Raw genomic sequence first — 25937 nt, 5'->3', positions numbered from 1 at the left:
CCCCCCATGTAAGCTTCCCACTGGTGTAGATTATTTTTCTTTCTGTTTAACCTAAATAGTGTATTGACTCTCTTCATGTGGAAAAACAACATCTCCATTACAACATCTCCTCTGCTACTATCACCAATACTTCACTACCACCTAGCAATAAATTGATAAAAACAGAATAGCTTTCCATTACAAATAATGATGTAACAAGCTTTTACTGGGCACACCATAACATCCCATCTAATATTTATTGAATATTATAAACAGGAAAGTTTCTCCTGTAGTGTCTATTTCCCTTTTTTTTAAATAAACCTTTAGTAGTTTAAAAAAAAAGTTTATGCAACCATTATAGATGCCTCTTTTCTAGCAAAGGCAGCACAGTCCATAATGCTTTATATGATACTTTAAGTTAGTGTTCATGGACTGTTAAACCCCACAGATAACCTCCCTCTCCATATTCTAATGCCATTAAAAGTACAGCTTAGATCCAGAAAATCAGATGATTCAGAGGTAGGGCTGAAACTAGATCCTTAGCTTACTCCACTGTGGGAGCCTAGCAGTATTGCACCGTATAAATATTGTTGGGAGACCCCCTGGAATTCTTATACATGATAGGGTGAGTTAAGGACACAAGAGTTGTTACAGCTCATCAGGTTACTGACCTTACCTGATATAGGTAGGCTTGAGCACATTCAATAAACACAGTTTTCCAATCATGCACAACTACTAAAATGTGGGAAAGAATTACAGTTTTTATCTTCAGCTTGAATTGCTTGTGCTTGATCGCATAGAGAATGGATTATACGACAAGTTATCAGGTAAATTGATAGAGTTAGTCCTGCTTTTGGCTTAATAACTGAAAAGCTCTCTGATCAATACAATTTTCTGTCCAAAGAATAATATTTTAGGCTATCTAGAGCTCATTTTACTAGCAGTTTGTCCTTTTCCTTGGCTAAACAGAAAGCTTCTTGTTGAAATATATTCCTGCTTAGGTACAGGCTTGGTTTAAGGACTTTTAAAAAAAGAGATTTAGAATATTGAGTTGATTGATACACAGTCATTTTGGTTTATTATGTAAATTTATATTTAAGCAATTTTAAAAGCACTTTTACTGTACCATATAAATCACTTTTTATATGCATTTTAAAGAAGATCTTTGTAGTAATTAACACAATTCCTTCTGAATTGTTATTTGATCTATAACCTAATACCTCAGAAATGTATTCATGATATGGAGTCATTGCAATTTCATTATTATGTATTGATTAGTATTTAATATTTATATTACAGTGACACCTAGATGCCAACTAAGTTGGTGCATTCTGCTAGGCACTGTACAAACATACACCATATTACATTCCCTGCCCCACAGAATGTACAACCTAAACAACATAACAGGTACACAGGACAAACACATGAGCTGGAGTGGGAGTTGGAGGAGACAGGGAAACAAAACAACAAGATGTACCCAATTCTTAGCCAAGTTGGGAGCAGTAATCAAAACTCATCTGTGTTATCAGATTGCAGTATCCTGTATGCAATATGGAAGAGGTGAGTTATGAGGGCTTGTAGGAAAACACAGTAGTCCCTGTATGGATTTTCACTAGAAGCTTTTCCCATAAGTAAGTGTTAGGACTGGCCTGGGAGAATGGATATAAGTACAATATGTAAAGAGTTACTGTTTGTATTGTACTGTTGCCAAAAGAATTTAAGCAACACATTTCCATTTTAGAAAAAATCCTCAAAAAAAGATCAGCAGTGCACAAACACACTTAGAAGCAATAAACTGCTAAATTGCTTTATACTATGTAACTTAAAGTGCAAACCAGATTTTTTTCTTAAATGCCATTTTCAAAAGTACTTGCCCTTAGGTCATGCCTTGGTACAGCCTGAAGTGAACATTTTTAGGCCATTTATAAAGCCCCTAATAATGTAAACACGCCACATAGCCCAGTTAGTGTTGAAATAATTAAACCCTTCTTTGTCCTTTCAGTCATACAGCTTCTCAACTCTCTCTGCTATGGGAAATATTTTGAGCTAAAGGTTTTTATTTAGACTACTTCATTTAATCTACTTAAAGCTACCCTTTACATTACAATATATCCTGACTTAAGGTGTTTGTGATAACATTGTTTCCAACATAAAGCTAGATTTTAATGGCACTAAATCCTAGCACATTAAAATTAGTAAAAATAAAGGGTTGGGGTTTTTTTCAATTTATTTTAATTTTGTCCATGACATAGAATTGGTACATATTTTTGAGGCATTTCTTTGCAACAGTACAGACAAGTAAAAAATGGTTGTTGTTTACATTGTGTATATTTATATGGTCAAATCTGCACACAACCAGGCACACTAGGCTTTAAAGAGTTAATATATTTGACAGTAATATAATCAAATCTTTCTCCTCCATCCTTTTTGTTTTTAAAATAAGATAAAATAGCCCCTTTCCCCACATACGTTTTTCAATTTATGCTTCATTTAAGAAAACAGAGGTGAAAATCCTGGCCCTATTGAAATCATAGGCAAAAACTCTCATTGACTTCAATGGGCCCACGATTTCACCTCACTACCTATCACCAATAATGCCTCATTGTTTCCTTGCACTCTCCATCCGTCTGTCTCCATCTGTTGTCTCTTGTCTTATATTTAGATGGTAAGATCCTTGGAGTGAGTACCATGATTTTGTTGTGTATGTATACAGTGCCTAGCACAGCGGGGTCCTGGTCCATGACTGGCTCCTAGGCACTAGAGGTAATACAATTAATAGTAATAACAACCATACAGATGCTCCCTGGGTTACGCAAGACCTGACTGACGCAAATTCTCACTTACGGAAAAAGTTCTATAAACCAAAAATAGGATTTTTGAGTTGCAGAAATTTTTGCATAACATACAGGTATACATTTCTGACTTACGTAAAATTCGAGTTATTCGAGGCTTTCCGGAACTGAACGATTGTGTAAGTCAGGGGTCAGTGGGTATGTGTAATCATTTAGCCCTCTGAGACTGTCCTCAGTAATCAAAAGAAGTCAGCACAGATTGAAGTTTTGCACTGATTTTACTTTCACTTAATATGTAATAAAAGGCCTTCCACGTGTCTAATTATTTATCTTCCTTGCATTATCTCAATATGATGAGTGAATTCTTCCAAGACTGGGAAATCCATGGCAAGTTCATGTTAAATAGTAGATGGATGTCCTGAATCAAGATCCACCTTGCTGTACGTTATCAAGCTACTGTTGTGATATATACTCTTCATAAGAAAACCTGATAATAACACTGATTGGATCAATTGGAATGTTATATTTAATAATTAGCCTCAAATGTGCTCTAATTTTGGACCAGTAGCTATTGATAATAAGGCATATCTATTGTACATGGATAAAATTTATTTCTCCTCCTGAATTGATCTGATTCTGCTTTGAAAATGTGCTTAAATTTTACTGAAATCAAATACCAGCAATAAAGAATTTTGAAGTAATTTTCCATAGTGGTATTATAAACAGAAGTGGTCTGTTTTCTATATTTTGATCTACTCATTAAGTGGAACTTTTCTATTAATACTTTTATTCCACCTATTCATAATATTTGTATACAGTTTCATGTCAATCTCAACTAATAATCTGTATATGTTAGAAATGAATGCTTACTTATTTCTCTGTTTGGTTGTCTCAAACCAGGTAAGAGGTCTATTTATTGTATTAGTTCTGCCTAAATGGATTGCATAATTGCAAATATTGATAAAATTCAAGAGGGACTATTATACTAGACTTGATTTCACCATAAGCCATGAATGCTTCACTCCAAAAATACCTGGTTCATTCACCTAATACCAACCACACCTCATTCTTTAAATTCCCCAAAATAATGTCTCCCATCATCTGGGATAAGCTCAATGCTATAAAAGATGATAATGATGATAGAAATGAAGTGAGATTGTTCTAAACTTCATTATGGATATCTAGAGTCAAGCTGGTAAGGATAATTGTAAGCACCTAGAAGATAATATGGTGATGAATAAGAGTCAACATGAATTTGTCAAGAATCAATCCATGTCACACCAACCTCATATCCTTCTTTGACAGGGTAACAAGCCTTATGGATGGGGAGAAATAGCAGATATGATATATTTTGATTTTTGTAAGGCTTTTGATACTGTCTCACAGGACCTTCTCATAAGCAAACTAGGGAAATATAGCCTAGACAAACCTACTATAAGGTGGATGCACAACTGGTTGGAAAACCATACTCAGAGTAATTATCAATGGTTCACAATCAAGTTGGAAGGGTATATCAGGTGGGGTCCTGAAGTGTTCTGTCCTGGGTCTGGTCCTATTCAATATCTTCAGAGATGATTTGGATAATAGGATAGAGAACACACTTATAAAGTTTGTGGATGATACCAAGATGGCAGGAGATGCAAGAGCTTTGGCGGACAGGATTAGAATTCAAAATTATCTTTACAAACTGGAGAAGTGGCCTGACATAAATAGGATGAAATTCAGTAAGGACAAATGCAAAGTACTACATTTAGAATTACTGAGGAAGGAATAATCAACTGTTGAAATACAAAATGAGAAATGACTGCCTAAGAAGAAGTACAGCAGAAAAGGAGCTGGGTATTATAATGGATCACAAACTAAATATGAGTCAACAATGTAATACTACAAAAAATGATCATCATTCTGGGATGTAGTAGCAGGAGTGTTGTAAGCAAGACACAAGAAGTAATTCTTTAGCTCTACTCAGTACTTATAAGGCCTCACCTGGAGTACTGTGTCTAGTTATCTCCACCACACCTCAGGAAAGACATGGACAAATTGGAGAAAGTTCAGAGGAGAGCAATAAAGGTTAATTAAAGGCCTAGAAAAAATGATCTATGAGGGAAGATTGAAAAAACTGAGTTTGTTTCGTCTGGAGAAGAGAAGACTGAAAGGGACATAACTACAGTCTGCACGTACATAAATAGTTGTTATAAAGAAGGGGGTGATACACTGTTCTCCTTATCCATTGAGAACAGGACAAGAAGTAAAGGGCTTAAATAGCAACAAGAGAGAGATTTAGGTTAGATATTAGGAAAAAGTTCCTGGCATGGTGATTAAGCACTGGAATAAATTGCCTAGGGAGACTGTGGAATCTCTGTCATTGGAGGTTTTAAAGAACAGGATAGACAAACACTTGTGAGGGATCGTCTAGATAATATTTAGTCCTGTCTCAGTGCAGGAGGCTGGCTCCTTCCAGATCTATATTTCTGTGATTCCATGGCTGAAGTAAATGAATTTTCCTTATTGTTCGCATTTACAGATTCCATACATCTCTCAATGGCAGATTATTTAAATGCTCATTTTTCTTCTTACTAGCATCTCTATCATTTATGACTCTTCTACCTGACCTATCCAGTTTGGGGTTTACTACACTGTAAAAATCTCACTCCTCTCATGCCCCTTACCTGAGTTAGAAAAATCTCCTTCACTGGAGGCCTTGCAGTTCTTGGGAAACTACAGTATTTCATAAAAATGTCACTTGATATGATGCATATACAGAGACCAAAGTAATTTTCCCTTCAAATAACATTTCTTTAAGTAATAGAACTCTAGTTTTTAAATCTTTCAGTCCTTCATTTAAAATGAGGTCTAGCTATCAATACAATCATGTTTTTCCTTTTCAAGTGGTACAAAGAGAAATATGCTTGGTTAAACAAGTTTCCCTGAATCACTGATTCTTATCCCATCTTGCGGGTGTGTTTCCTGAAATAACAGGGTATCAGGGATAAATTTCTTAGAAGTTCCTGCAGAATTTTCCTTCTTTTTATTTTGCAGTTAAACCCTCTAAATTTACTGCTAGAAATTTTAAACTATTTATTCTTTACTGTTTACTTTGGCAATTAAGCTTTGTTTACTGCTTAGCAATATATATATCTATTTTAACATTAGCCTGCTGCCAGTATTTACATAAATATATAAATTAATATTAATAATTATATTAATATTTAATAATTATATTAATAATGATATAATATTAATAAATTAGTATTATATAAATATATTTATATAGTAGCACCTCAGAGTTACAAACACCAGAGTTACAAACTGGCCAGTCAATCACATGCCTCATTTGGAACCAAAAGCACACAATCAGGCAGCAGCAGAGACCAAAAAACCTACGCAAATACAGTACAGTACTGTGCTAAATGTACACTACTAAAAAAAATAAAGATAAAGATTACAAAAACAAAAACTTGACAACCTAAGGACATTTTTTCTGTGCTTGTTTCATTTAAATTAAGATGGCAAAAGGAGCATTTTTCTTCTGCATAGTAAAGTTTCAAAGCTGTATTAAGTCAGAGTTCTGTTGTAAACTTTTGAAAGAACAACCATAATGTTTTGCTCAGTTATGAATGGTTTTGAGTTACGAACAACCTCCATCCCTGAGATGTTTGTAACTCTGAGGTTCTACTGTTAGCCATTTCAGAATGCTGAACTAACTTTAATAGTCATAGATTTATCACTAATACTGGTTCTGATCTTTACAGCCCAACAGAATGAGAGCTATATGATCCAATACATATTACAACTAACTTATTTAGTACTTTTTAAAACGTATTGTACTTAAATAATTCAAAAGCTTCAATGAATGTATTGTAAGGTAGTGTTTGAATGTCTGAACCTATAATGCACCAATTGCCAGAATATTAATGTTTCCCCTATGTTCTGCCCTTTCAAAGTTTAATTTATAAATTCTTATGCTTCACAACTACCTTATGGCAGTCAACAAGAAACTTGCTTACCATGGGTAGGAAGAGCGGCATTGAACCTTTTCCTGAAGCATCTGGGTGCAGGACACTGGACTAGATGGACCACTAGTCTTATCCATTATGGCAATTCCTATCTTCCCACCAAGAATTAATATCACCATAGTAACAACCTTAACTAGAGAAGAGATACCTCTCTCAGTCTTGGAAGGTCCAGTTCAAGTGGGATGAGCACCATCCCTAAGTAGGTAAGGCTGACTTTGGCTGCTGTAAGCATCCTTAATGAACATCTAAATCCATTCAGATAATATATTTTTGGTAGCTTTACACCCTTTTTTGGGATCTTCAAGATGAATAGTCATATATAAACCTAAAACATCCATGGCCTTTCTCACAACTAGTGTATATACAGAGCCCACTCTGCCTCCTTGGAGGCAGAGAAACAAGGAAGGCAAGACATTTTCTGGTTCTGGAGGAAACCAGAAAAGCACTATGGTGCTTCCTATTTATCGGCACAGTGAGGCTAACATTAGTATTGACATATTACACTGAATTACATTGTGTATATATATCTACTGCTCATTATTAGATTCTTGCAGGTATTTTGAAATTATCATTCAATGCATACTCTGATTCCTGTGTAAGAAATCTTCCACCAAATACTACTGAGCATCCAAGCAAATGATCTTTTCAAGCCTTTAAGTATATTATGGATGCTCACATACTTATTAGTACAACAGCTACAGGAAACTTTCCTCCTTCCAGTGTGGTTTATTCAGGGAAAGTAACAAGAATTTCTTTTTTGCTTCCTTCCCTCCAGACAGGTTAACCTGGGGGAAAGAGGAAAGGTAAAAAGCACAGTACATTGACTTTTCCATCACACCTCCTTATTAGTTTTCCCTTTTTGCTAGAAACTGCAATTAGGACTATAAAGGCTGTACGTATTTTGAAATAACTGGCTGTCAAACTATACAGCATTCACTGCTGAGACTACAGAAATGGCTAATTTAAGGTTACTGTAAAATACCTGGAAAGAAGAGGTCTAAATCTACCACAAAAAGTAGTAATTACTAGACTTCCCTCCCCCCATTACACTGGGTTCCTTCACTATATTATTTGGAATAACAGTACATTGTAAAATATAACATGTGCCTTCATAGGGGCCAGATTCCCATCACTAAGTGCACTTGGAAGTGCAGGCGCCCATCTGTAATCCTGGAGGCTACTACATTCATAACTAGGCTTGGAAGGATTTAATTTTTACTGGTACATCAAATGTCAGTAAATGTCAATTTCACTGTACACACACACACACGAAAAAGTATTTTCATCGATAATAATCAAAGTTCACACATAGACACAAAGAAAAATATTGCCTATGAACTAATTGGAGCCAATTTCCAGTGATTTAGCCTTTTGAATTAGGCTTGTTACAAATGGACCAGCGAATGAACAGTAAAAACAGGTCTGATTTGTTGATAGAGGATATTTACTTCGTATATTTCTATATGTGATGTTGATAATTTGAGTTGTAATGGTTTATAAAGTTTACCTTTTTGAATCTCAATGTCTGCTATCACTAAATAATTGATTCACCTGCTGCTTCACAATTTTATGCTGCTGTGAAAATTTAAAATAGATAAAAAAAATTTAAAAATGCTTAAAAATAAATATTGATACTAATTGGTCAAAATGATAAAAAATAAAAATACAAATTTAATTCATAGAACAACAGGGTTGGAAGGGAGCTCAGGAGGTCATCTAGTCAAACCCCCTGCTCAAAGCAGGGCCAATCCCCAAACAGATTTTTGCCCCAGATCCTTAAATGGCACCCTCAAGGATTGAACTCACAACCCTGGGTTTAGCAGGCCAATGCTCAAATCACTGAGCTATCCCTCCCCAAGTCTGTCAAGCCTAGTCATTGTGGATTGTGCTCCAGCCCTTTCTTATAAACTCCCCCTTCAGACTGCCCCGTACACCCACTAGGACAGGATTATGTGTGGGAGAGCACCAGGAGAGGCTTGGGTTTGCTAGCCAAGGATTCTCCTAAATTAGGAGGATCCTCAGGTGATACCTTGAGGTGATTTAGGTCCCTTTCTTCTAGGGATTTAGGAAGGCTCAGGAATCTGGCAACTGTTTTTTTGTATATTCTGTATGTTTCAGATTTACTATGCAGCAGTGGAGACGTTTCATTCTAGGGAATTTTCGTATCATTCTCTTTAACATTTGCAAGACTTTGGGCACAGTTAATTTCTCCTGTGACTAGGTGACATGGTTTCTGATTTGATTTTTTCAGATAAGGTCCTTTTGACTCTAAAATGTTGCTTTATTTTCCCCCATGGACGCTCTCAAAAGCAATAGCTGCACTGTTTTAATTTAAACTTGTTTATTTGACTGTGAAAAGACCCAGCAGTATTAGGATAGCCCAGACAGCATTCATGGCTTGGAAAAGTGTGTGATTTAGGGAAGAGATGGTAAGGGCAGAATGTAACTCAATTTCTGTTCATATTAAAGGTAATAAGCCTAACACTGGGGGTTTTAAATGGGATTTGTTTGCAGGCCTATTGAGAAGAATGATATTATCACCACATATAGTTAAACAGCATTGCCATTAAAAATATTGTACAAACCAGCTACTGCATAACTTCTCTTCCACCAAAAGATACCCTCATGTACCCAAGACCCTTGTCTTCACTACATTTGTATCAAGGATGAATTTGTCCCATTGTGTCCAATGTTCCCTCTGTAGCACTTTGAACATTTTCTTAGACACACCAAATGATCTCTTCTGTTTTATCTTTTATTTCTCATGGACACTTCCAGAGAGTTATGTGCCTTACTAACTTCACCAGACACTGAACTGAGGTTTTTAAGTCCCCATATTTTATCTGTCTGTAATGTACAATCCCTAGATACTTTTTTCTAACTGGCTATCTAAAAGATCATACATGAGTGTGTTATAGCACAATATGGAGGCACACAACCAAAAAGCCCCCTAATATAAAGAGGCTTGGGCTGGTTGCAGGATATCTTGCCTGAGGAAAATATGGGGTAGTGGAATGTGAGATTCAAAGGGGGTAGGTGACAACAGCCCACCACTATGTATAAAAAAAAAAAAAGGTGATCTTAACTGAAGGCTAGATTTTGGGGGTGGGAAGGGAAACATTACAGTAAGGTCATAGGAGCAACAAGAGGGAAAACTGTGGGGGAATCTGCTCAACATCTTAGATGTCTATACACAAATTCAAAGAGTATGGGGAATAAAAAGAAAGAACTGGAACTAAGCTAAATCATCACTTAATTGGTATCACTAAGATTTGGTGGATAAATCTCATAACTAGAATATTGGTATGGGGGTATAGCTTGTTTAGGAAGGAGAGACAGGGTAAAAAGAAAGGAAGTGTGGCTATATACATAAAAATGTATACACTTGTTCTTAAGTCCAGAAAGAGGGGAGACACAGGCCAGTTGAAAGTCTCTGGGTGAAGAGGCGATGTCATGGTAGGGGTCTACTATAGACCATCAAATCAGGAGCAGGTGGTGGATACAGCATTTATAAAACAAACAACAAAATAAACAAAACACAAAACTGTGTAGTAATGAAGGACTTCAATTACCCAGATATCTGTTGGAAAAATTAATACACAAAAACACAAAATGGCCAATAAGATCTTGGAATGTGCTGGGGACAACTTCTTGTTTTAGATGGTAGAGGAAGTAACCAAGCACACTGTCATTTTAGACTGGATTCTGACTAACAGGGAGGAACTGGCTGTGAATCTGAAGATTGAAGGCAATTTGGGTGAGAGTGATCATGAAATGATAGATTTCATGTTTCGAAGGCAAGAAAGGTGTGAAAGCAGAAGAATAAGGACAATGGACTTCAAAAAAGCAGACTAACAAACTCAGAGATCTGGTATCTAAGGTCCCATCACAAGAAAATCTAGGGGAAAAGGAGTTGAGAGCTGGCATTTTCAGAGACAATATTAAGACACAACTGCAAACTAACTTGATGCAAAGGAAAGATAGAAAGAATAATAAGAGACCAACAGAGTTCCCTCAGGAGCTCTTTCATGACCTGAAAATCAAAAAGGAATCCTACAAAAAGAGGAAACATGGACAAATTACTAAGGATGAGTACAAAAGCATACCACGAGCACATAGGACAAAATCAGAAAGGCTAAGGCATAAATTGAGTTACACCTAGCAAGGGACATAAAAGGCAATAAGAAAAGGTCCTTTAAATACATTAGGAGCAAACCAAAGGCAAAGGCCTACTACTAAGCATTGGAGGAGAACTAATAAGGGTTCACACCAAGAAGGCTGAGGATTTAATGCCAGTTTTGCTTTAGGGTTAACATTTTTTTAGTAAATTGTGACCAGATGCTTAATCAAATTAATATTAACAAAAATGGGGAAGGAACACAAGCCAGAATAGAGAAAGAATAGTTTAAAGAATACACAGATAAGTTAGGTGTATTCAAGTCATCAGGGCCTGACAAAATTCACCCTACAGTATTTAAGAAACCAGCTGAATGAATCTTAGATGAGTTTGTGATTACCTCTGAGAAGTCACAGAGGACAGGTGAGGTCCTAGAGGACTGAAGAAGGGAAAAAGTAGTACCTATCTTTAAATAGGTGAACAAAGAGGAGCACCGAGTTATAGACTAGTCAGCCTTCAATCTCTGGAAAAATGCTGGAACAAATTATTAAACAATCAATTTGTAAGCACATAGAGTATAAGAGGGTGATAAGGAATTGGCAACATGGATTTGTCAAGAATGAATCATTTCAAACCAACCTCATTTCCCTTTTTGACAGTGTTAACAGCCTAGTGAATGGGGGGAAGCAGTAAACATGATATAACTTGATTTTAGTAAGTCTTCTGACACAGTCCACTATGATATTTTCATAAGCCAACTACGGAAATGTCATTTAGATGAAATTACTGTAAACTGGGGGCACAACTGGTTGAAAGACCACTCAAAGAGTAATCATCAATAGTTCACTGTCCAACAGGGAGGACTTACAGCTAGTGAGGTTCAGCAGGGGACTGCCGTGGGTCTGCTACTTTTCAACGTGTTCATTAGTGACTTGGATAATGGAGTAGAGAGTATGCTTATAAAATCTGCAGATGACACCAAGATGGGAGGGGTTGCAAGCACTTTGGAAGGCAGGATTAGAATTCAAAATGACCTTGACAAATTGGAGAACTGGTCTGGAATAGTAAAACGTACCACACTTAGGAAGGAAAAAATCAAAATGTACAAATATAAAACACTGAATAACTGGATCGTCTGTAGTGCTGCCGAAAAGGACCAGGTGTTATAGTGAATCACAAATTAAATATAAGCCAACAACATGAATGCAGTTGTGAGAAAGGCTAACAATCTGGGTGCATTAACAGGACTTTTGTAAGAAAAGACATGGGAGGTAATTGTCCTGCTCCACTCAGCACTGCTGAGAGACCTCAGCTGTTCAGTTCTGAGTGTCACTCGTCAAGACAGAAGTGGACAAATTGGCAAGAGTCCAGAGGAGAGCAACAAAAATGATAAAAATGTTTAAAAATCCTGACCTGTGAGGAAAGATTAAAAAACTTGGCATGTTTAGTTTTGAGAAAAGAAGACCGAAGGGGGAGCTGATCATCTTCAAATATGTTAAGGGCTATTATAAGGAGAACAGTGATTAATTGTTCTCCATGTCCAGTGAACATAGGACAAGAAGTAATGGGCTTAATCTGCAGCAAGAGAGATCTAGGTTAGATATTAAGACAAACTTTGTAAATATAAAGATTGTTAAATTCTGGAATAGGCTTCCAAGGGAGACTGTGGAATCCCCCTCACTGGAGTGTCTTAAGAACACATTGGACAAACACCAGTCAGAGACAGTCTAGGTATATTTAATCCTGCATCAATGGCTAGACTAGATGAGCTCTTGACTGTCTTCCAGCCCTACACTTCTATGATTTATGTTTTATTCTTAAATGTTAAATAGGCAACTGCATTTACTGCACAATACAGTCTTTTGTTCTAAGTCTCTGTTTTTGTTTGCATTTTGTAATTTTTTGTCTTATTTCCTAGAGCCTCTCTAGAACTTGTAATAAATAATAAAAATAAATCAGGACTTCTACCTTGTTGCCACTGAGAAACAACACCTATTTATCATTTTCAACCCTATTCTCATTAAGTTACACCTCAGGCTAATTTGCATAAGCCACAAATTCCCCATTTCTTCCTGTGCTTTTGGAGTAGCCTTTTTGGGGATCAACTAGGCCTCCTCATTGTGTTTCCTCAAAAAAGTTCCACAACTTGCTCTGTATTCTTTCCTGTAGGCCATTTGTGTCTAGTAAGACATCGTTTTCCATCTGTCTGATTTTTAACCATTTACTTCCAGTCTCCAAACTGGCACTATGCAAATTATTTTTTATATTCAATGGAGTTTTTTTCATTCTAAATAATCCATGCTAAACTTACGTGATGAACACTATCTTGGCTAACACTGGGTACGGAGCCAGGGCCTGCCAGAGCTAAAAACATGAGTTTCTACAGCTTGAACTACGAAGCCAGATTCTGTAGCTGGTCCTCGTAACAGACGAGGTCCTCTGTAGCTGGTCCTCTGTAAATCACACGCAGAGAGGGACACCTAACCCACAGTGACCAGTGGGTTACAGTGATTGTTCATGCAGTCCTGTAAGGCTTGGTTCAGCAGGCAATTCATACTGTTGCACTGGGATGGACTTGAATAAATTATCTGCAAGAGCTATGCTTCCCTGTTCTTTCCTTGATCCCTTTTAAAAAGTGATATACCTACAGGCTAAAGAGAAATGAAGGTTACCTCTCTTGTTTTTTCTATGCTTTGCAACAGAGAATGATGTAAGGATTTTCTACTTTACCCTCTGTGGCTTTATGCTCAGAATTCACAGTCTTGGAAGAGAGGGGATGTATCACCCACTTCACCTGTCATTGTGGGCTGCTGGCTGATTATTCCCACCCCTCTGTGCTGCCTCTGCTGGCTATCTGTTCTCTACCCTGTATGGAGACACACAGTTCCTCTTCCTGTGTATTGCCTTCTATTACTATAACTGTGCTGTGCAGCTGGCTACCTAGGGAGAGAGGGTTTCACAGTGATAGATGCAAAACCCAAATACAAGAAGGAAAAAAATGTATTGGCAGCTGAGAGACGAAGGGTAAAGGACTGTTAGACAAAGGAGGGGAAAGAGAGGGAGAGACTGGCACAGAAGAATGAGGAAGAGAACTAGGGACCAAATGCAGGTCCAAGCCAAGAAGCTGCCATAGTATCTAAAAGAGAAAAGTGAATGCAATCAAAGATCCCAACACATAGCTGAAGGACACACTCTCCCAGCAAGAAAAATTAATACAAACAGGGTAGGAAAAATCCTACTGCCCAGTCACCTTGGACAACCTGAAAACTAGGTGAGGGAAGTGAAGCTTAATTAGGTCCAGACTGCTGCTGATCTGCACTTACTGTTTAATGCACTCACTGACGGGTATGTTTGATCTAAGTACAGTATAAAAATGAAAACTGGCATCCTGACTCAGTTTCCTCACACTTGCCAGCAAACTACAAAGACGGTTTATTTAACACATTCCCAACTCCTTCCTTTGGCTCTAGTCCACTTTCAGAAGACCGTACAGGGTTAATTCAGTAATATTTACAGAGCAAATGTGGTGGAAGGCCAAGTTTCATTTTCGCCTCAGATTGGATGTGCCAGTCAGTCAAGGTACCCAGGAGCTTTCAGTGCTTGTCAGATCAGGTAAGAGACTTGTCCTTAGGGAAGGGAAGTGACACATTGAAAAAAAAAACAAAAATGCAGAGGACTGTCAGCTGTTTTGAGCTTGTGTTTTCAGCTCCCACCCCTGCTGCTCAGGTCAACCCATCATCTCACCTTGTTATTGCCCTTCATCACATACCCTTCTGCTGCTCTTCAGCTCCCAGATGGAGATGAGCAGCCTAAGATCTGAGCAGGAGGGTGGGATAGAAAGCAATATCATAGCTTTGTACCAGCCCAGTTCACACTCTGCCACATTCCCCAGTAGCTGGGCCTGAGGAGTTCTTTCTCTCACTAAGATGGTGTCATGTTCACTGTCCTGTAGGATCACTTGAACAAAGGGGTAGCTAATATTTGTTTGCTTTATGATGACAGTTCCATGACTGACAGCAACATGAAACATAAATTAAAAATAAAGACAAAAACCTGTCCTGCTTATTTTGGTCACAGAGAGACTGAAGAACCATATTTTTTTTTGGACAATTATATTTGAGATCCAGGTTATCCTATTAGCCTTAAATAATTTTTTCCTAACCATCATTAGAAAACTCAAAGCCTCTCTGTTTCCCTCCAGCTCTAACATTTGGTCCATCATGTGTCTTATTTGGCCTTCTATAGACTATTCATTATGGGCCTGAATCTGTAAACCTTGCTCAGGTTGAGTAGTACTTTCCTTCACAAGAAATCTCACTAAATCAATAACAGCACAAACAATTCACTTAGTCTGAAATGTGTTTTATCCTTAAGGAAAGCGACTTCTGACAAGGAAAGTATCAAACAGTGAATGTCCTGCTGCAATGTTCAATTCACAGCACAAAAAAATGACTACCAATCAAAATGGATATTTGGTTGATTTGAGAAAAATAAACCAAACAAATTTTTTTATGTCAAAATTAGTATAACTTGCATAAGATAAACAGCAATGCCCCCGCCACCCAGCAAAAACCCTCAGGAACATCCACAAAACTGTAGATATCCTTTCTTTAGACACAAACTAATTTGGCTGTTTAACCCAGGTGCAATGTTTTGGATTATATTATGATTCTAGAAAAGAAACTGATGGAAAAAGTAAATAGAAACTTTAATGAAAGCACAAATAAAATCAACCAATGTTATAGGAAACTGCGTAGCTAAAATGACCTAACTACCCAGGGAATCCATGTATTTATGAAACTGAATGGAAACACTTCTGTTTGCATAGAAAAATATTTTTTCTTCATATACAAATGAACTGACAATGGACGGTATAATAGTGATACTTAGTAATAATCATCTAGATATAGATAACTATTATGACAAATTTAATGGCATTTTAAGTTAGTGGAGAATAGTATTTTTGAATCTTCAGCAAAAATGTCATATTAACACTTGTTAAAGGCAAATTATGTCAGGACAATACATATGATAAAAGCTTCAAACATCCAAATTTACATATTTGAATAACTTTATGCACACCAACAGTCTATGAGTAAAGTTGCTAACATGCATTTTTGTACGATTGAGACCTACGTGCTGAAAATATTATTTTAAATATAGAAGTATTTCTTACGAACTCTGAATTCTAAACTCCTCAGTGGCATAACTCCAGTGAACAAAATGAAGTTACATCAAGGATAAATTTAGTCAAACTCCTTTAAAACATAAAGCAGACACATCATGCACTAGGGAAATATCACCTAGGATTTCCAGCCCGGAGAATTTACAGGTATTATTTTGGACACTGAAGAGTATCCCCATTGTTTCATGACTACAACAGAAATATAATGAAAATGATAAAAGAAGTGGGAAGTGAAAACAATATAAAGTTTAAACTGTGCTCACTAGTTAATCCCAAGAATTTATGAATACAAAGTTATAGGAAAACATATTTAAATCAATAGCAGGTAAAAAGAAATGTCCTGATTAAGGTTCTAAATTTCTCCCATAAAGAAGTTACCTATTAAAATCTTTCTAATAAGATCGCAGAATTATCGTCTATAAAAAAAGAAGAAGAAAGACTAAAGTTCCAATGTTGGTTATTGTCAGAGAAATACCCTAGATCCCCATTAAATTCAATCCTATGTAGTTCTTTTTTTTTTTTTTAAACTTGGCTGCCACTGGAGTGTTACAGTGAAATCTACTGAGAATAGCTGGTTGGCAGCACAACTGGTTCAACCTTGCATTGTTTAAAAAAGACAGATGTGAAGTGAAAGAAGCTATCATGGAATCCAATGTCATTTCGTACCCCACAGTTACTACACAGTGCATAGCAATTCAGTTGGAGGAGCTACTGTGTCCTGTCCTGGGGAGATACGTAAGACTTAAAGATGCCTCCTACACCCATTCAAGGTCTGGGATAAGTTCCTCAGGCTAAATTCCTCCCATTGTGCTATGTTTCCCAGCCCTTTTTGATTTATACCAGGGGTGGCCAAACTTACTGACCCTCCAAGCCACATACGACAATTTTCAGAAGTTCGAGAGCTGGGGCTCACCAGCTGGAGCAGAGCTTCTGCCCTGTGATGGAGTGGTGGAGCTGGGGCTTCTTTCCTGGAGAGAGGGGGGTCTTGGGGTTTCAGCCCTGCTCCAGCTGAAGCCCCTAGCTCACCACCCTGCCACAGGGCAGAAGCCCCAAGCTCCTCCCCCGCATCTGGTAGATGGAGTGTGTATGAGGGTTCTGTGAGCAGCACTTTAACTATAAAAAAGCTGCACATGGCTCACGAGCCATAGTTTGGCCACCCCTGCTTTATGCTAACCTCACACTCACATAATTCCCACAGAAGTCAGTATGTGCACGGTTTGATATAAAGGCAAAATTCTGACTAGTAATAATGTAAGTATCATCCTCTTCCCCAAAAACTAAACACGGCGCCAACTCTCTCCTGCCCCAAGACCCGTTCAGAGAAGGTGGGGGTGGGGCTAGTCTGAGAGTCAGTTATAGTCTCAAGCTGCTTCAGCCCAGCAAGAGTTAAAGTGGCCACTAGGCTCCCATAATTTACATTGAATAGTTATGGTCCTTAATGGACCACAGGCCCGTCAAGGATTACAGGAGAACAACCACACAATGTTCCGTTTCTCTGCACCAGGCAGCTGACAAGGAAGCCGGCTACCCTAGTTTACATTAGCTGAGCACAATTACAGGAATTCTCAAGTGGCCAGCTGGGATCAGATTCCTGCCACTTTGCACTGCCTGAGGGGCACAAAGCCACAAAGAACAGGGGGCAAGAATCTGGCCTTACAGTAGTACCCGGTACTTATGAAGACAGTAAAAAGCTCCAACTGAAACCAAACATAGTACAAGCAGGCACTGTACAGTATTCTCTCCACAATGCTGCCAAGTCACCACACTCCTGAACAACATCTACTCCATTCTTGGGCAAGTGTGAAGGTTTGTGAATGCTTCCCTAGCAAACTGTGTGGTGGTCAGTAATATCCATTTAGGACCTAAGTACACTGGAGGCTCAATCGTTTAACCTTTGTTCAAGAAAAACTCCCATCAACTTCAATGAGAATTTCACTTGAGTAAAGACTGCAAGATTGTGACTTTAAGATAAAATCTGAAAGGTCAGAGGTTAATGCATTAATCTGAAGCCAACTAGTCTTCAGTAGACAGACTTTAAACTTGAATTAGACATTCCTCTAATACACATCCTGTGTATTATTTATACTTTTTTGTGGTAGGTAGATTTAAGAAAACCAAAATCCAACAAGTTACATAAAATCATATTTAAACTTTGTCTTCTCTTTAGTGCCCTTTTGAATTTCTTCCAGAACATTTTAATGCACCCCCACCACCCACCATCATCATCTGTGTTTCTATCTGCAAAGAATTCCATCTTTTATACCATCCTACCCCACAATAGACTGTGAAAAGGTCAAGCCTGTTTATCATTAATGTCTTTAATATTTAATGCTTTGGTTCACCAATTAATGTAGCTTGTTTCCTCCATTTAAAATGCAATGCTATATACACTTGAGGAGGTGCTATGTTTTGAGCAATGTACTTTTCAATGTATTACTGATTGTTATCTTGGATGTGCCAATTAGCAGATTTCATTCTTGGTCTCAGATTAGAGAGAGAGAGAGTTAATAAGTGAGAAAGAGAGAGTGTGTATGTACATATGAGTATACATATTTCTCCCCCGCTCCCACTTATATACAGAGCCCAGTGTATTTAACTTCCTGGGGAGAGGGAAGGAGAAATATTCCTCTTTCCCATTGTTGTAGATGCTCCTCACCCATCTCAGGACAAAATACGTAGTAGTAATTAAATAGCAAGTGCAGGATGAAAGAATATTAAAATTGCACATTTGTTAATAGTAAATTATTCTACCTTTTAAATAGAGTTCTTCAATAGGGTTCAGGATCTTTTAAAAAAATGGGTAGGTGTAATTGGATGCAGTTGCCTTAGGAACAGGTGTTCAGTGCATAGTTCTGAGAATGAGTGTGCATAGCAGGCAAATTCAAAGACCTAAACCTGCAGGGCGAAATCCTGGTTCTACTGAAGTTAAGGCCAAAACTCCCATGGATTTCCGGGGAGCGAGGATTTCACCCAAAGACTTTTCAACTCCTATATTTATTTGCAACATTGTCCTTTGTATGAGGGTGTAATAGAAAGGAATATTTTAACAACTTTTTGAGCGAGAAATGCTCTATTAAAGAATGAAGGGAGTAAGGGGGGCTTCCATTTTCCCTTGTGCAATAATTTCATCAAGAGAGGAAAAGTGCTTAGCGAGTCATAAAACACTGACTTTACATTGTTTAGAGATTGCATTTCTGCTGCATTTCTCTTATACAGAGAAATGCATATTACATTTTCTTGTAAAGTGTTAAATGATGATGTAAAAGAATCTGAAATGCAGAAAAGAATAAAACTGTCTGGTACACAAAAGTAATTATAAAGCAATATCAAATCTTCCTCTAGAAAATATTATGTAAAGTCCTCTCCACATCCAGAGATTTCCAGGAGTAAGTACAAAATCCCTACAGTATTTGCTGGAATTATTTCCATTGAAATTTAATTTCTGGTACACATACCACAGAAGGTTAAGAAGTGTTGCCATCACACAAAATTCAAAACCTAGTTCTGTTATAAGCAGTTTTGTGCAGAAAATATATATTATTTCATGTTATCATGCTTTATGCCCCATTTTTATTTCTATTTAGAGAAGCACTGGTGCCTACAAAAATTCAGTAATCACCAGAATGTACACCCTTCCCAATGTGGCAAATAAGTTAGTATATATTTAGAATAACATAGTTGAACTATGTTTCTACAAATTTTGGAAAATGCAGAATTAAAGTAATTGCAGATATTAAAAAGTAAATTCCTAAATACATTGTAATATTTGAAACAACATTTTTATGTCTTTTGTTCTGTGCTCCTGCCTCAGCAACAGGAAGATGATGATTATTTCAAAAGAACTAATGTATGCATGAATTGACATTTCTGATTAATTATTTTGTTAAGTACCTAAGGCTTGGATTCTGCATTTCTTCCCCATACAGCCTGAATTTAGAAGAGCTGCAACTCAGGTTTTAGCCTCCTATGGCATCACTATTCAGGCCTTCCAAACATATGCAAAGACCTCCAACGAAACAGAATTTAGGATGAGACTCTGTAGTGTGCCTCCAAGAAATGTATACAAAACTTGCAGCCAGCAGTATGGGATGGGGGTGGTGGCTAAAGTAGTTTTGAATCATCTCTGTGCTCTTTCGATTCTGGGCTGGTCTACAGTCACCAGCATAAAGAGACAGCCCTGAGGACCTGCTGAAGTTACAACAGCTTGAACAGCCTCTCTTATGGGCCACAGTTCTGCCCAGAATCTCCACATATATAAATAGCACACTACAGAAGATATTAGATTTAATTAAAGCTGCATGAAGAAATTTGTAAAGCAATTGATTTGTTTGTTAGAAATCAATGACCATTCCAATGAGGAAAATTTAATTCTTTTCTTTCCCTGAAATTGAAAGACACAAGATAAAAATGTCTATTCAGAGTCTACTCAAAAATGGTAGTCAGCCAGAACTAAACACAATTATTACAATGTTGCTATGGCAGCAAATAATTGAAATCATTTCTTAATTTTTGATTAACAAGGATCAGTATCCTAATAGAGAACACTGTCTCTGTATTGTTCTTTGAATTATTCCATCTCGTTCCTTATGCACCCTAAGCTTGTTTGCTTTTTTGACAGCAGCGGCACTTTTTTTAAGCAGGAGTCTTCACTGAGCAGTCTACAGTGACATTCAGGTCCCTTTCCTAATTGATATGGTTACTGTTAGCATAGAACTTTGTAAGGTGTATCAGTAATTTAAATGTCCTCCCTCTCCAGTGTGCATTGCTTCACCTTTATAACATTAATTTACCATGAGTTTGCTTCTTCATGTAGCTTGATTAGGTCAATTTTCATTATGGCAAAAGCCACCCTTCTAGACAGTTTTTGATTCATGACGATACTTTGCCTTTAACCTCATGATTCCTTAATTTCTTTAGTAGCCTCTTGTGAGGGACCCTGTCAAAGGATTTCTGAAAGTCTAAATAAATTAGATAATCTATATGAGTCTAAATAATAATATGTGGAATTGCTCACTAGATGCTAGACTTTCAGTAACTAAAATGTCACTGGCGGAGGTGGCTTAAAAGGGGGTGAGGGGAAATGAAATCTGATTTATACATTCATAAGCTAAGAACTAGATCACCAATTAGTTTCCTAGAGAGCACCTCATTATTATTTATACAGTGCAAACAGTATCTAGACTTTTTACAGACATATATAATTAGAAGACAAGATTCCTACCCAAAGAGCTTACAATTTAAATTTATTGTAAATTATTTCTGTTCATCGTACCTAGTCCAGGGGTTCTCAAACTGGGGTTCGGGACCCCTCAGGGGGTCATGGGATTATTACATGGGGGAGGTGAACTGTCAGCCTCCACCCCAAATCCTGCTTTGCCATCAGCATTTATAATGGTGTTAAACATATATAAATAAGTGTTTTTAATTTATAAAGGGTGGGGAGTTGCACTCAGAGGCTTGCTATGAAAAAGGCATCACCAAGTCAAAAGTTTGAGAACCACTGACCTAGTCTGATTAAACCTGGCCGCTTAAAATGTAAAAGGCTCCTTATCTCATCAACACGTCCATGAGCCAAAATAAAGGAGTTTTTAAAAATGTTTTCAGAGTGTTGTTATAAACCCAGCCTTCTACTTTTGCTGATTTATCTAACTTACATGCATTCCACCACATCCTCTGCTGATGTAAATCAAAGTAGTTCCATTGGAGTCATGCCAAATAACACTAGCTAGAGATGTAAATAATCTTTTCTACATTTCTATCAACACAGTTTATAAAATATGGTTGTTGTTATCTTTTTAGTTTGTGAAATGGGTTCAATCATAGGTAAAATTATTCTGAGATAGATTTTTTTTAAAAATCCTCAGAAAAATTGTATACCTATTTCCCACCATTATAATTCTAAGATGTCATCTGTAATTTTTTTTTAAATTGCTATAGAGAACACACCTCGAAGGCCAAGTTTTGGCTCATAATTAATTTTTATGGTGAAGTTATAAATCTCAATAGATTATAATTGAGCAGCTGAAAATGGACTTTTACTATTTTAGAAGGATCATCTGCAATATCTCACCATGAATTCAATTGACCTATTAGTCATGGTGTCAGATAGGAACATTAATATCCAACTCAGAAGTTGGCACCCATACATGGTCTGATCACAGGATCCAATAACTTTGCATAGATGACTGATCTGTGGGACTACTCTTTAAGAAAGTTAAAACTCCCTTTGAGTAAGGACAGCAAAATCAGACTCGTAGAATAGTAATAACCATAGAAAAAATACAATAAACTGGTTTTGCTCAAAAACTATTATGACCTTATTTGCTAATTCATATTCTAATATCCTACAATAATGTTTTAATGAGTTGCTGATGGCTCATGAAAAACAGAAAAATACAGTATAACATTTTTTTGTATCTTTCCCCTTTATTATTAAGTGCATTGGCAATCAGATAATCCAAGGGTGAATGCATTAGAAATGCATACAATTAATAATTATAACAAAGACTTCTTTTGTCAAAACCAGTTTTCCATCAAAATCACGATCCCCTAGTATAATATTTTTACAACAGAAAACTGTGATGTTATGAACAGTATTATCATGATACAAACAGTATTATGACTTCTGCACAAGAGCAAATGAATTCTTAAAAACTGTTACTACATGCAGTCATCTTTGGTAATGATGAACAATGGAAGATCAACGTTACACTAGTTATACAAATACATGTTATAGACGTATGAATATTTCCAACTTGTTTATTAAAGCTTTCAAGATATTATCACAAGCTTTACACCCCTATACACTAGAATAAGTTTCTCGCCAATGTTTATGAACATGCAAACAGGAGGCTGTGATGGAAAGGGTAAAGATATTTTCATTCAGGGAAAAGTTTAATTCCTGTGAAAATACGATGATCCTTCAAGATAGTAGGGAGAGGATATGGAATAATGTATTACTTTCAAAAACTAATACAGGTTTAAAAAGCACCAAAGCAATTGTCACAAATAAGCTGATCATTATACTTCACTTATGGCATCAGCAATACAGAGCGCAATGTTTTTAATACTGAATTTAATATGATTAACACCAAATCACTCAGAGCCTGATTTTACACAAAAAATGAATATCATGTGCTAAATCCTTTAGCAGAGAATGAAAGCATATCTTTAAATCTTTCAACTTAGAAATTTTAATAAAGTGAAAAACTATCATTTTCAGTATAAAAGATACAAACTTTAACCTACATGTAATGTAATGATTTACTTAACAATGTTATGTCACAGTAACCGTTTGTACCGGTCATATTTGTCTTGAGTTCCAGCACTAAACTGAAATCCCTTTTCCCCCATTACAAAAGCTAGCATGTTTTCTATAATCACCAGCATTTTTCCTAATAAGGAGAAAGTTCAAATGATTAAATCTCACACTAATCTGTATTGAATTGATCACGATGCCACCACCTAGTGCAACATCACAGTCCCAGAGTGTGAGCAACTTTTTCTACTGTTCAGCAATGAATTAGCTATCAATCTCATCAGACACAAACGTCAACAGGCAAAGCAGCTGTTCATAAAGTAAATATAATTAAACCTTCCAACTGAGGGAAACGAAATATTTTAGAGGAAACTACAAAACTGGTAGACAAAGATGGTATGATCCAGTTCAGGAAAAAAGAGGATAGTAAATAAAATTAGGCAGTTAATTTCCATCACTCCAAACTGCTGGGACATTGAAGTAGCAATGTGAGGGGTTGCCACAGAAAAGGGGAGATGGGGTTAAATCCCGAGTGCAATGCAAGCCCTGCCTCACACCCTGCAGGCAGCTTGAGAAGCTGCAGCAGCAGCAGACAAAATTGAGGGGGGAGGGGAGGAATGTTGCCAGCGCTGGCGAGAAGAGAAGGGATAAACAAGGGACTTACTTTTGTAGCTGGCAGCCCAGGGCTGATAGCCATAATACCCGGTAATCCGCAGAATCCTTTCCTCGATGGAAGTGAGCCCCACGGAAGCACTGGTGAGATCCTCCACGGATCGGGACCATTTCAAATCCTCTTTGATCGCCTCATCCACCACCAGGAATTTGAGCTGCCGGAGCTGCGGGCTGATGTCTGACAGCCTCCTGGGACTGACATCTGGAGATCTCCTCATGCCACTGGCAAGGCAGGAAAGGGACATGAGCACAGCCCAGTAACAGCTGAGGTGCTGGGAGGTGCCGAGCGCTGACCTGGCGAAGAAAGGGGCAGGAGCTCCTCTTTCACTCCCCAATAAGTGTACAGGGGCCAGGAGGGGCAGGGCACTGCCCGTGCGAGGGGAAGCGCCCCTTTGCCAGCCACTCCGGCACCCCCCGCGCGCTGCCTATTGAGAAAGGGGCAGAGCTGCTGAGCGCGGACCCTACAAATAGCTGATCCTCCCGCAAACCATAAGGCTCCCTCCAGAGCAAGTTTAGCGTTGTGTGAAGCACCCCAACAAGAACTCCCTTCCCCAAGAGCGCAGCCTGGGGCGTTTGGCTCCCGGCCTCCCAGGGGGATGGAGGCAGGAGTACTGGGAACTTCGCGTGTTGCCCCCCCACAAGACTGGGACACCACCCCCTCGCATTGGGATTGACCCGCAGATCCCCCCCACCCCGGGAACCCCAGCGTGGGCTAGTGGGCAGCACAGCCGGGCGCCTCCTGCCGCTGCAGGTACCTGTTCCCCTCCCCGGTGCAAAACAAGGGAGCGCCCTGTCCGCGCCGCCCCGGGGGCGATACTCACATTGTGATGGTCTTGCCCCTCGCCGTGCCGTTGGGAAACTCTCGGATCCCCATAGGGAAGAGCAGGGGTGGAGTGGGGGCTCCCAGACTTCAGGAAAAGGTGCAGCCAGGGGCTGTCACCGGCCGATCGGACAAAGAAGAAGAAGGGGGCAGATGCCGGGTCCGCAGGTGCTGCAGAGCAGCTCCCAGGGCTTGCACCGGCCGCTCGCGAAGAGGGGAGTGAAGTGCCCAGATTGCTGCTGCTGCTGCTCCTGCAGCAGGTGCGTCTCCGGTCCCCAGCGGAGGCCAGGTGCTGCCTGCTGGCTGCGGCTGCAGCGAAGCGTGTGGTAGTGGGTGGAGGGAAGGGCTCCGCGCCCGCTCTCGCGCCCCCCACCTCCCTGGGCTCTGCTTTCCCGCGCTCCCGCCGGCAGGGGGAGCCCCGCAGCCCAGTTCCCGACTTTCCCTCCCTCGCCGCCCCTGCCCGTCCCGCTTGCTTCCGACTCGGGGGGCCCGGCAGCGCCGGGGCGGCTCCTCAGCGTTGACGGGTGTCCAGAGCTCTGCTGCGGCGGGAGGGGCCCCGCTGCACCCCGGCGCTGGGCAAATGCAGGGACTGGACAACGGTGACGTCAAACGCCCAGGGGGGTAGGTTCAGGGGCGCCCTGTTCCCAACGCGCCTCCAAATCGGCAGGCTTGCAACGTGGTCCGGTACCGACCCTAGCGGCCACTCGGCACTGTAGGGGGGTTGCTTTGCGGGACTGAAGGTAACCCTCAGAGACGTAGTGCTGCTCCCGTCAAGCGTAGGGACCTGGTGGGGATTTACCCTGGGCTTCAGCCTGGCTGACTTTGGAAGCTCGGGAGGTAACTAAACCTGGATAGTGGATTTTCGGAGAGTTTCCTAAAAACCACAGGTTGGCTGGATGACACTTGGCACTTCTCCAGCATCTTCCATCCCAGGATCTCAAAGCACTTTCCCAACAACAATCGTGATTAAACCCAACCACTTTTGTGGGGTAGGTAGGAATTATCCACGTTTTGCCTTTGTAGAAATTGAGGAATAGTAAATAGAGGCTCAGATCCTGGTATGCTAACGCCCATTGATTTCATTTAGGCACGTTTTGG

General features: G+C 38.9%; 1 protein-coding gene across 2 annotated transcripts in view; it reads right to left on the bottom strand.

Moving 5' to 3' along the window:
• The window catches only part of SLC35F3 (solute carrier family 35 member F3), a 320504-nt gene extending 295351 nt beyond the window's left edge, over window positions 1-25153 (bottom strand). For both annotated transcript variants that reach the window (XM_075064160.1, XM_075064161.1), the window contains exons 1-2: window positions 24841-25153; window positions 24012-24241 (exon numbers count right to left, since the gene is read on the bottom strand). In XM_075064160.1, coding sequence (XP_074920261.1) covers window positions 24012-24241; window positions 24841-24893 — 283 coding nt within the window. In that variant the 5' untranslated portion in view covers window positions 24894-25153. The remainder of the gene's footprint in view (window positions 1-24011; window positions 24242-24840) is intronic.
• Window positions 25154-25937: the final 784 nt, after the last annotated feature.

The sequence above is a fragment of the Chelonoidis abingdonii genome, chromosome 3, assembly GCF_003597395.2.
Source record: "Chelonoidis abingdonii isolate Lonesome George chromosome 3, CheloAbing_2.0, whole genome shotgun sequence".
NCBI lineage: Eukaryota > Metazoa > Chordata > Testudines > Testudinidae > Chelonoidis > Chelonoidis abingdonii.
Note: the sequence above shows the minus strand (reverse complement) of the source record. Positions and strands in the feature narration are given on the sequence as shown.